The sequence below is a fragment of the Nothobranchius furzeri genome, chromosome 12 (genome assembly GCF_043380555.1).
Source record: "Nothobranchius furzeri strain GRZ-AD chromosome 12, NfurGRZ-RIMD1, whole genome shotgun sequence".
Lineage (NCBI taxonomy): Eukaryota > Metazoa > Chordata > Actinopteri > Cyprinodontiformes > Nothobranchiidae > Nothobranchius > Nothobranchius furzeri.
In genome coordinates, this window is record NC_091752.1 from 31,404,129 (window position 1) to 31,415,601 (window position 11,473).

General features: G+C 41.4%; 1 protein-coding gene across 8 annotated transcripts in view; it reads right to left on the reverse strand.

Moving 5' to 3' along the window:
• Nucleotides 1-3,301, reverse strand: part of LOC107375957 (ankyrin-3) — a 110,323-nt gene extending 107,022 nt beyond the window's left edge. For 5 of the 8 annotated variants that reach the window (XM_054750314.2, XM_070542543.1, XM_070542542.1 and 2 more), the window contains exon 1: nucleotides 3,049-3,301. In XM_054750314.2, the coding sequence (XP_054606289.2) occupies nucleotides 3,049-3,171 (123 nt within the window). In that variant the 5' untranslated portion in view covers nucleotides 3,172-3,301. The remainder of the gene's footprint in view (nucleotides 1-3,048) is intronic. The other 3 variants (XM_070542539.1, XM_070542540.1, XM_070542541.1) reach the window with 3 other exon arrangements.
• Between the last annotated feature and the right edge of the window lie 8,172 nt (nucleotides 3,302-11,473).

Sequence of the window (11,473 nt, forward strand, 5' to 3'; positions counted from 1 at the left end):
ATGTTCCCAACGTGACCTTTTTTGGTGTCTTTCAGTGTTTTTATCCATGTAACAAAATCCTTCGAGATGTTTTCTACAATCTACTGAAGTGTCTAAGAGTTCCTTAAGAGATCACCATCATATCAGGGAAAGTAAAAACTTTGCAAACAATCCAACAATGCAAAATAGGGAGGTGCGTAATGACGGAAGGACAGTAATCCAAAGTAGTGAATATGTAAGGTGTAAAGTCCAAAATTTGATTTCTCCATGAAATACACCTACATGATGAATGCTTTGGTGCTGCACAATCATAGAGCGAACTGCTGCTTGCACTCCCCCATTTATCACCAATCAGCTGACCAATCAGAGCAAACTGGGACTTCTGAGTGTAAATAGACAAGCTTAAAAAATTAGCAATTCAAACGCGAGGTGAAACAATGCTCTGTAGAACTATGGTTTAAAAAAATGTTTGTTTTATTGGATGAAATAAAAAAATTCAAATGGGCAGAAAAAATTATTTAAAGACTAAGTTCACTCATTTTTTCAGTACTCTAGGTCTCTAGTATGGTTAAATGCCTTGTCAGTTGATCTCTGTGGGGGGAAAAAAAAGCTCTCATGTTTTTGCTTCAGGAACTAAAAGAGAACCAGAGCAGGGGCCAGGGCAAAACAGCAGGAATCCTATAGTCTTATTATTATTTCCTGACATTCTGACATCTTGTCTCTGATTGGGTAACAGCAACACAACTCTTCCACTGCCTCCATTTGCTATATAATGCAAGAACGTAGGAGTTCTGCCATGCTGTGCTAATGCTAACAATTAGCTTCTACTAGCTGAGACACACTCCACTCTCCCCTGGCTGTAAAAACAGCCTTCCCCCATCGCGATCCAAGATTGTTAAGTCTATGAATGCCAATTTTCATTGTGATGTAGGCCTATGAGTGGCTTTTTCTGACCAGAGCGTCTCCTCGCCTGCGTTGTATCAGCGTCTAATACAGGAAATAGCAATAAAAGGCCATTTTTTGAGCCTGCATGTGAAACTCAAAGTGACCCATGGAATTTCAAAAACAAATAAAAATGGTTTCTCAGTGAACTTGCTCTTTAACAGTTTCTTAGAAAAGTTGATAGTTTTCAGACTTATTGGCTTTGACATTATAGTCATTATACATAATTGCTGACAAGCGACATTGCTCAGTTCAGTCTGAAGTAGGCTAACCATGACGCTGCTACCTCATGAGCCATAGAGCAATCAGCCTGCTTGGTGACTCATGCACCTCTGCATTTACAAAAGCTTTCCATGAATAAAGTTTTGTACTTTCTCTACTATCTAAATATAGTAAACACACACACACACACACAAACACACACACACACACACACATATATATATATATATATATATATATATATATATATATATATATATATATATATATATATATATATATATATATATATGGGCTTCAAGAGAAGTGACTCAAAGCAGCTTGTTGGAATTTTTTTTTTACACGTTTAGTGAAAAGCAGTGGTATATTCAGGTTTACTTGATGTCAGCTGTCATGTCAACCTTCTTCAGATGTCTGTTTATGATACTGCTTAGTCAGTCTGTATTCTGGGTTAAAATGAGAACTGGAGGGCCACCAACAAGTGCATAACGAAGGACATTCGAGGAATAGAAATCACATGAATGAAAGATCTCAGTGTGTAAATGACCCTTAGCAACAGCCAAAAGTTTAGCAATGAGCAAGAAAACATGACTGACAATCAAATTAGCTCCAGTGTTTGACTTTGCTTCGTCACAATCCATCGTTTAAAAACAGCAGCACGGGTCAAGCAGCTTTAACAGAAAAAAGACACAGAGGGGAACACATGAGTAATGTTTTGATGCAGTATATATGAAGTTATGGCAAAAGGCAGGGAAGAAAATAACACGAGAAAGACAGAAACTTAAAGAAAAATCAGCCACTGTCCATGCCTCACATTTAATCAATACCAGCATCCCCTCATCTACCTTCTCCACCTCTTTCTTTTGTTTTTGTGAAACACAATCCTTCACTAACCCTGACATCCAAGATAAAACTAAAAGTGTGCTTCAGGCGGGGTGTTTTAAAAGTTTCTGCAACTCATGGAGGTCCGTGAACCCCCTCAACTTTAACATTCTTTTTATAGTTTTCAAAGGATTTCGCCACGATGGCTCACTTCTTGTATATTGGAAGGTCAAATAACATTGCCAGCAGCATAATTCAAAACCAGGCACCCATGGACTCAAGGGACACATTGTAATTGAGTCGACCTCTTATAGTCAAATCGCCCAACATCAACGTGGAAAATGGTCAAATGCATCAAAAGCTACCAAAAGCACCATTATAGTGACACATTTATGATCAGTTTATTTTCTTATTTTGCTGAGGTTTCTCCTTCCGATCTGTCTAAAGTGAAGTGCTGACAAGCAGGAAGAGGACAGAGATCCACATGCTTTTCACTTTCTCTTCCATCATATGAAAGAGCTTTGTCATCAATAAATCAGATGAGTATGCATTATACATGGCAGTCGGGGCATCCATGCACATGCAAAAATAAAACTGAATAAAAGTCACTAAAACATTATGTTATGGCACCAACTCGTTGAAAAGTACTATGCATGCATCTACACTAAAAGTTACGGAGTTGTACTTTGCTTGATGGGAGATACAACAACCTCTGACAAAACAGATGCTCGTTGAGGCATAGTTTACTTGATTACAAAGACTTAGAGGTAGGGAAATCAACGTCTGGGAGTTTGCCTCGTCTGAAGGCAGAAACTGGAGGTGAAATTGTTTGGTTTGAAGCAAAAATGCACGCAGCAATTCAACATGAATTTGTTAAACAGGGCATCAAATAACACAAGTTGTCCTTGTGTATATTTGTGCACGTGCAGATTTGACTACATATATGAATAAATGCATGTATTTAAGAAGTATCGCTCATTAAAACACACTCACACACACAGGGAGAGAGAGAGGGAGAGTCATGCTCCAGTGACACCAGTGGAGCTGAACGGAGGAAGCCACCAGTCAGCCCTTGTCTGTTACCTTTCTCTTTTGTTCCCGGGACGATGCTCGCCTGCTCTTCCTCCGCTTCTCCTTCTCGTCCTCTAATGCATTCACATCCACTTCCCCCCGATTCTTCTTCAATTGGGAGGCCGCGTGCGCCATGATAGGTGGCAGAAAAAAGGAAAACGCACCACACACTACACACGCGTACCTCACCTGAAATCCCAGGGAAGTTCGGGGGCACTGCTGGGGACCAAACCGGGATCTCAGAGGAAAAAATCGGGGCAGAAAAGGAAAGGGGGGGAAAGGGAAGAAAAATGCCCTCCTTGAAAAGGAGAATGGGGAAGAGTAGGGGTTCTTTTATGTAACTGTATTTGTATATCCTGTGTGTCCTCTCTTGAGGTTGTTGCTCTGCTCTGGTCTGTTTTCTTTCTCTTTTTATTTCAAAGTGATGGAGCGATGGGAGAGAAGAGGCAGCAGGTTCTCCTTGTATCCTTTTTCCTCTCTTCCTCCTCCTCCTCCACCTCCTACTTCTCTTTCTCCTCCGCGTGTCATCCGCTGACAGTGTGAGAGGAGCGTGTCCAGGAGAGGTGAGGACAAACCGGATAGAGAGAAAAGAGACACGAGCATCACCACCACAGAGGTGGAGGGAGGAGAAAGGGAGAGGGAGGGACTGAGAAGGGAGGTGGAGGGAGGGTGTTACCACGGTAACTACGCTCTCTTTTAAATGGACTTTTCTCATTTATTTATTTTTATTGCCTCTCTCTCTCCCGTTAAGCTGGACCCTGTTGCTGAGCGTTGCCTGGAGCTCCACCGTGAAAATGCCGGCACCTTTATGTGTGAGGGAGACAAACAATTGGAGGGAGATAAACTGTGAGACGGGGGATGAATGAATCAAAGGGGTCACTTACAGGAAAGGGGGAAAATGTGGTGTTGAGGAGCAACAGAATCAACGTTAGCTTAGCATGTCTTTCTGCAAACAGCACATAAAAATACCAGGATGCTACTGGAGGTGACCCAGTGACAGGATGGGAATGGGAAGAATGTGGAAAAACAAAGGAAGAGGCTAAATGTGTAAACACATAAATCATCCTTTTGTCTGCATGCATTCCCACATATGTGCAGAAACCAGCACTACCAGTGTAGCTATAACAAATTATGACCCTTCATATTTAATGATAATAAATAAACCAAACCAAAAACCAATCACAATGAGCAAAACCAGTTTTCTCATAATAAATTCCTTGCTGAGATCATTTGGTGAATAATTTAATAACTTGCTGAGTTTGGTCAACCATCTGGGATCATTGACACCCTAACGAGGTCAAACACAATCAGGGAAGATTTAGATTGACTAAATCACTTGTGTCAATGCTGTGAAGAAAGAAGGAAACGAACACATGAAAGGAGAAAGCAGATCCAAAACACACAAAAAATGTGTAGATGCAACCAAAGTAAAGGGAAAGGAAATGCAAAGGATGGAAAAAAGAATTAAATTATTAAATAATCTGGACGTCCTTCACTTGTGCTGTGCTCACGTCAAACATAGCAGCATGGAGACAGATGGAGCAGCCATCTTTGTGCTCCTACGTGTCAGGAGCACATTCAAGAGCAACTGGGTCCTCTCGATGGAGGGAAGCTACCTCTTCACGTGCCTGTCTGCTCTTTATTTGTTCATGCTCTAAATCTACATATGGACCAAATGGGAGCCATGTGGTGAGAAGCTGAGAATAAGAAAGGAGACGATTAGATGCCGCTGCAACAGAAAGAGGGGAACAACCCTCCAGGGAGAGATGACAGGTTTAGCTGCCGGACACCAGTTGTGTAACAGCAAGAGCGTGAAATTCCCCTTTTCTCTCCCTCTCTCCATTCATTCATTCATTCATCCATTCATTCATTCATCCATTCATCCATCCATCCATCCATCCATTCATTCATTCATTCATTCATACACACATATGTTCATTCATTCATTCATTCATTCATTTTTCTATTCTTTACAAACAAGCGCACTAGCCACCAGCAGAAATAAAAGAAGGGGGAATCAAGTTGACTTACAGCCCCCATCATGCATCAGGGGGAGTCACATTATGCCAAATTATCATGTGGTTGCTAGGCGATGGCCAATAGGCTGGCTTTGGGGAAGACAGGATGGATGGATAAGGAGCGTGGAGAGGTAAGAAGAGCGATTGAGATGGGAGGGAGAAAAGGATGCAAAGAGAAAGCAGGGCAAATATGCTAAACAAACAAATCAAAATGGGAGGAAAATCTTTTTTTCTGAGTACAAATAGACATGCAGGAATTGTGGGGAATTAGGCTAAATTAGAAAAATTCTGAACAGCTGTGAGAAATAGGGACAGTTTCATTGTAAACATTAAATATCTGTAAGCTCACATTCTCTCTGTTAGACCATAAGCCCCTCCCACAGAGTAAAAGCCAGCGCCAAGGTGTGCTATGTTTGAGACATCATCGTTTAGCAAGTGATGAGAATAAAACTACTACTATGGAGTTGGCTGGTGGACAGTGAACTCTGAAGCGGATGACTATTGGACATTTTCCACTATTTTCTAGGCAGAAGGCCATGAACACAGTCACAGCCAGGGCAAAAGTAACACCATTAGAATTAGAATAATAAATCACATCAAAACACAGAAAACAGCACTTTAAATTACACAGAGAGTAAAAAAAAAGATCATTCAGAAAAGTATTAACACAATAAAAGTAATAGCTAAGCAATTAAGCCATAATTGCAAAATAAAACCAATAATCATAATTATTAGATTAATGATTCTTTGATTTCTAATGAAACCAAATTATTTGCAGAAATTGGAGAATTTATCTTCAGAAATTTTAAAAGTACAAACAAAAACTATTGAAGCCATTTTAGCAGCGTAGCTATTTAAATTTAATAATAATCTCATAAAAAATAAGTGAGCTGCAACTTTTATTTGTTAGTAATTACACAACTGTTCATGTGTCAACGTTTGAACTCTTCATGACATCTCTGAAACCACTTTGTTTGACACAGTTATCATCTGCAGCATCGTCTCGAGTCTCCTGGTGCTCCCACGGGTGCAACATGACCAAATACAGCAGCATCCGTCTCACTGACCTTTCTGACCTCTGTGTGCACAACAGCGCGTCCCCACGCAGCAACAAAAACAAAGTGAGCGCTGCATCCGGGGGGCTTGGACTGTTTGGGTCACTTTGGGTTTATGAGGTAACACTGAAAGGCCCTGCTTGCAACTTTTATCATGATTGATGCTTCTTAAAGAAATTTAATGGATTTTATTCTACTTTCTTTAAACGAGCTTACTTCTTATTCAAAAATTGTTCTATTAATACATCCCAATTCTTTAGCAGCTACAGTCACGTGCAGTGCTTTCATCAACGAAAACTATTTTTAAATAACGGGGTGGATGTTAAGCCTTGTGTCCTCATTTGAATGTATTATTTGTACTCCACTGCCCTCTAGTGGTCAGGGGCCTGTAAATAGCACACAAACTAACATTTTCTGTGAAAAATAATCTAGTAAAAATTTACCAGCACAAAAATGAGAACTACACCCCTTAAAGAATGTTACTGGTATATGACACCTAACAGTTATTTATAATTGTATCAAAACCCACTATTTTCTCATTCTTATGCTATAATTGTGGATATTTCATTGTCTGCACTAAATGACGTGTAAATGCCTGCAGGAAGAAAAGAAATAAGGCTGAGGAAGACAAAAACGTTCAAGTTAAAATAAAAGATTTAAGTAATACACCTGCTTTTAGCTGAAAAGCAAATGCTTTAACTGATAGGAAATAAGAGACTGGTGGGAATTTTTTTCTAAACCATGTGGGGCAAAAATAAAGATGGAATATTTCCAGGAATGGAAGTGGAACCACAATCAAGTTTGCTTGAAGGAGAGGTAAACTACGTGAGGAGTGGACTAAAATCTATAAGTGTAGAAAAACACGTAGATCTGTTTTTATTAATCATCAGTCAAACAGCAAAAACTGGAGGTGATGATCCATCTCTTTTTCCTACACACACAATACCGTCAACTATTCTCCATGTTTTTCTACTCCATCACCTAAATCAATCTAATACCTTCCATCTGTGTTAACAAAATAGGCCTTTAGACAAATGTTTTGACCCAGTTAGCTACCCATAACCTACCTAAAATGTTTCCTGAAGACCAGACCAGAATGTCCTTGCAAGGTTTCCCCACTGAGGGGCAGAAAGACATTTGAAATGAAAGAGAATAAGCTGTTAACACATACTCAGAGATACACACACAGGGAGTTAAAGCTGCCCCATAGCCTAGTGAACTAGACCAAATTCTTGCTTTGCAAAGTTTGGTCTAGGCACGCTCCATTGGAACCTCCGCAGCTCCTACCAGGACTCTGGCTAGCCAATCACAGCTCTCTAGAGGGGTTTCAAACACATAAAGAGCTGTGATTGGTCCATAATGGTGGGCCAATCATAGTGCTCCATCTGCTTAGTGAACAAATCACAGAGCTTTATCCGCTTTGTGGGCCAATCAGGGCACTCTATATGCCTGGTGGGTGGGATGATGCAACAGAGTGAAACAAGAGTATGTCACATTCATTGTCCAGTAGCATGCGGAGATCATTTGAAAGACAACGGTAGAACCCGCCCCACAACCGAGAGCCGTCAATGGAGCGTTGCCAGACTAAATAATACATTTATTTAGTCTGGCTTGCCAGGCTAGCTGCCCCAGGCTCAGAGGTGGGGTCCTGGAGTCTGAAATGGCTGACTGATTCCAGGGAAAGGTGCGGAGCAGCATTACTTACGGTAATATTTGGGTGGTGCTGAAAAGTCAATTCACGTTGTGTTTTCTGTCGATGTGGTCCCACTGTGAAAGGGTGCAATGTGTTTAATCAGTCAGATTAACACCCAGCCATGATTCTACCCTCTAGAAGAAAAGCAATTTGTATCAACATCCGTGTGGCGGGTGTGCTTAATGTGTTTTTAAAGATTAGGATTCAAGCTGCATTGTGAGTAACACAAATGCTTTGTTTTCTCATTTTCATGACTGCTGCAGAAAGAAGGCGATTCAAAAGAACTTGTACACTGACGAGCATTTATGTGAAAAAAACAACAAAAATAATGAAGTATATGGTTGAAAAAAAAAGTCTCTTGAATCAAGAACATCACTATGTTTCCTAACAATATCTCCTGGCTGTTGCTGTCCTTTCAGTGGAGTACCAAGGCAACAGCGAGTACAGTCATCTTTTGATTAGAAGTTTCCGATAATCAATGAGGCTTGAACAAGATTGAGGTGACTGCATGACGACAGAGAGAAAACTCCTTTTTCTCTGTTTTACACAGAAATGTCAGCAGAAGAATAAACAATTTCACGGTCTGTTGGAAACAGCAATAGCGTGGTGTTGCACCATCATAGTGAGTGTATTCCTTTTCACAGCGCTCTGTGTACCATCGCACTTCACTGCAAGAAGTAACGTGACGAAGGTAAAGTTCAATCAAGCAGCGTATATACCTTGAATTATGTTCATTTTACAGTTTAAATGTATCTGTGCTAGTAAGTCATTGTTCATGTCCTAAAAACAACACCTAATTCTGCTTTTCACTGTCCAAGGGATGATCACGATGCATGAAGGAAAAGGAGGATTAATGTAGCGTTTGTGAAATTGTGTTCAAATAAACAAAGGAAAAGCTGGAAAATGCACTGCCTTTTATTTTAAATTCATTGTTGAATAATGAGTCAAATCGGTGCAACCCAAATAGAGATTTATCAGCTTTTTATTTTTTTCTAGCTTGTACTTTGTGTGCTGGAGTCTGATCAAAGGCGAGCACACTGATTTCCTCCCAATGCGAAGCTGCAGAAGCCACCCGCACCATATGTGTGTGCCCATCAGTGGGTCTACGTGCCATATGCCTGAAGGTGCTGCTGTAATGTTTTCTGTGTGCCAATCATCTCACTGTCCGCTCAGCAATGGGAGTGTCCATTAACACAATCCTGGTGCGCATATACCTATATCTTTTTTTTTCTTGGTGTTTAGTTTTGTGTAGTTGTGTGTGCAAGCTTCATGATGAGCAGGAGTGTGTGAAGCTCAGTGTGTTTAAAAAGAATATCTCTCTGGAGACCCTGGCTGGATGTTTGTGAAGCCTTGTTACTCTCCCCAAGCTGCCGGGCAGTGGAGTATCCTCCCGAGTGTCATGTTTCCCTGTCATGACTGGATCACGAAAGCAGTGCCAAGAGGAGCTGCGCCTGGGGGAGCCTTGCTATCTCTCACATCAAAGTATGATCACACACCCACACAAACACACTACTACCTGGAAAATGCTGTCAAATACATCAAACCCTAAAGTCTTGAGTTATTTTGTGAATCCAAAGCAGCTTGAGTTTGTTAATCGTTCATCTTACATTCACACACGTTCTGCTCTCTGTGTCAAGTTTCATAGAACCAACATTCAGTTCAGACCACCATCTGAAATTAAACGCCGGTTTTCCTGCGCTAACCTTTGGCCCATTACCAGTAACAGCCAGGAGGTTCTATCACTCGCGGGCTTCATTTCCATCCTCAGGAAAGAAGAGCTGGACTGTCAGCCAAGGATGCTAACCATTCACACAGAAGACTCTCTGTAATGGAAATGCAGCACTACTACGCTCATTCCACTTCGTGTATGTCACTGCCAAAAGGTCGACATGCTGTTTGATATTGTATCTGGAAACTGGGCAAGGCGGAAAGGTTACTGACATAGTTCATCAGTTTTGATTGGATGCAAATCCACTAATTGTGATTGCATGGTAACGACAGAGCAAAAGTATTTATCTTAGTAGAAAATGCTCACTGTCTGGATCACTTGTGTCCAATCACCTCGTCTTTCTAACACGTTGATGGTGTAATAGAGAAATTGAATACAATATTGAAATTAAACCCTTTTGATTGAATCATGGACTGCTTTCTCACTGCGTTATTATCTTTCTAAAAGAAATTCCATGACAACGATGATCATCATCCACAAGCATGCACACACCCTGTGGATGGTTTGGTTCGTAGGGACTGGGAAGTGCATAAATATAAAATCCTCTCACTGACTAAGAGGGTCTGATGCATTTTCATTCATCATCCTGACTTCCTGACAGACAGGAAGCAGCAAGTGAGGCTGGGGAAAAATGTCTCAAGCCTGCGAACCATCAGCACCGATTCCTCTCAGGGTTGTGTGCTCTGCTGTTCTCCCCGTACACCAACGGCTGCACCTCCAACCATGAGTCTGTCAAGCTTATCAAGTTTGCAGATGACACCACCGTCATCAGACTCATCTCTGATGGGGATGAGTCTGCCTACAGAATGGAGGTGGAACGACTGGTGTCTTGGTGCAGCCACAACAACCTGGTGCTAAATACCCAGAAGACAGCGGAGGTTGTTGTAGACTTTAGGAAGCACACAGCCCCACTCCCGCTCATAATCCTGTCTGACACTCCCATCCCAATGGTGGACTCATGTCAGTTCCTGGGCACCACCATCACCCAGGACCTCAAATGGGAGCCCACCATCACTTCCATCATGAAAAAGGCCCAGCAGAGGATGAATTTCCCGAGGCAGCGGAAGAAATTCAACCTACCTGTACAGTGGATGAGGCAGTTCTACACCACAGTCATCAAGTTCATTATCACCTCTTCAATCACTGTGTGGTATGCTGGAGCCACCATCAGGGACATGAAGAGACTGCAGTGTGTTATAGGCTTTGCTGAGAAGGCCTTGGCTGCAAACTCCCCTCTATACAGGACCGGTACACCTCCAGGTGAGGCATGCAGTTCGGATCACAGCAGACCCGTGTGTCACCCTGGACACAGTCTCTTTCACTCACTCCCAGCTGGGAGGATTCTCCAATCTATTTGGACCAGAACCTTCTGATTCTGATCCTAAGTCATGATAGAAAATAAGAGACCAGTGGCGATTCTAGCATCAGAGGTTTAGGGGGGCTGAGCACCCAGAGAGCTGCCCAGCCAGGCAAGATAAATATCCTTATTTTGTGCATTGTACAGAGAATCTGCTATCAGTGAAGAATAATTTGGTCCAGGTTTGAAGAGTCTATGGTTCCCAGCCTTTTTTACTTGAGGGCCCCCTTGCCATACACACAAGATTAACTACAAACATTATACAGACATATCTCATATACAGAGTTTGGATTATAGTGTTGGGTGTGTTATTGGGATATTATTAATGTAACTTTTACAAATATAATCTTGGTAACCTCACAATCTCAACAGAAACTAACTACTAACTGCAGCATATCAGCCATTCAGAAAAGCAGAGAGCGCTCAATGGAGAAGGGTGAGCAGGATCAAACCATTTCTTAGGTGGGGAGGTTTGCTGTATTTCTGTTTTTAAAATATAAAATTTATTTTTATTTATACATTTTTTCCCCATGTTCTGTCTGGCTTTGAAGCAAACAGAATCAATGTCTGAATTGTGGTGACAAG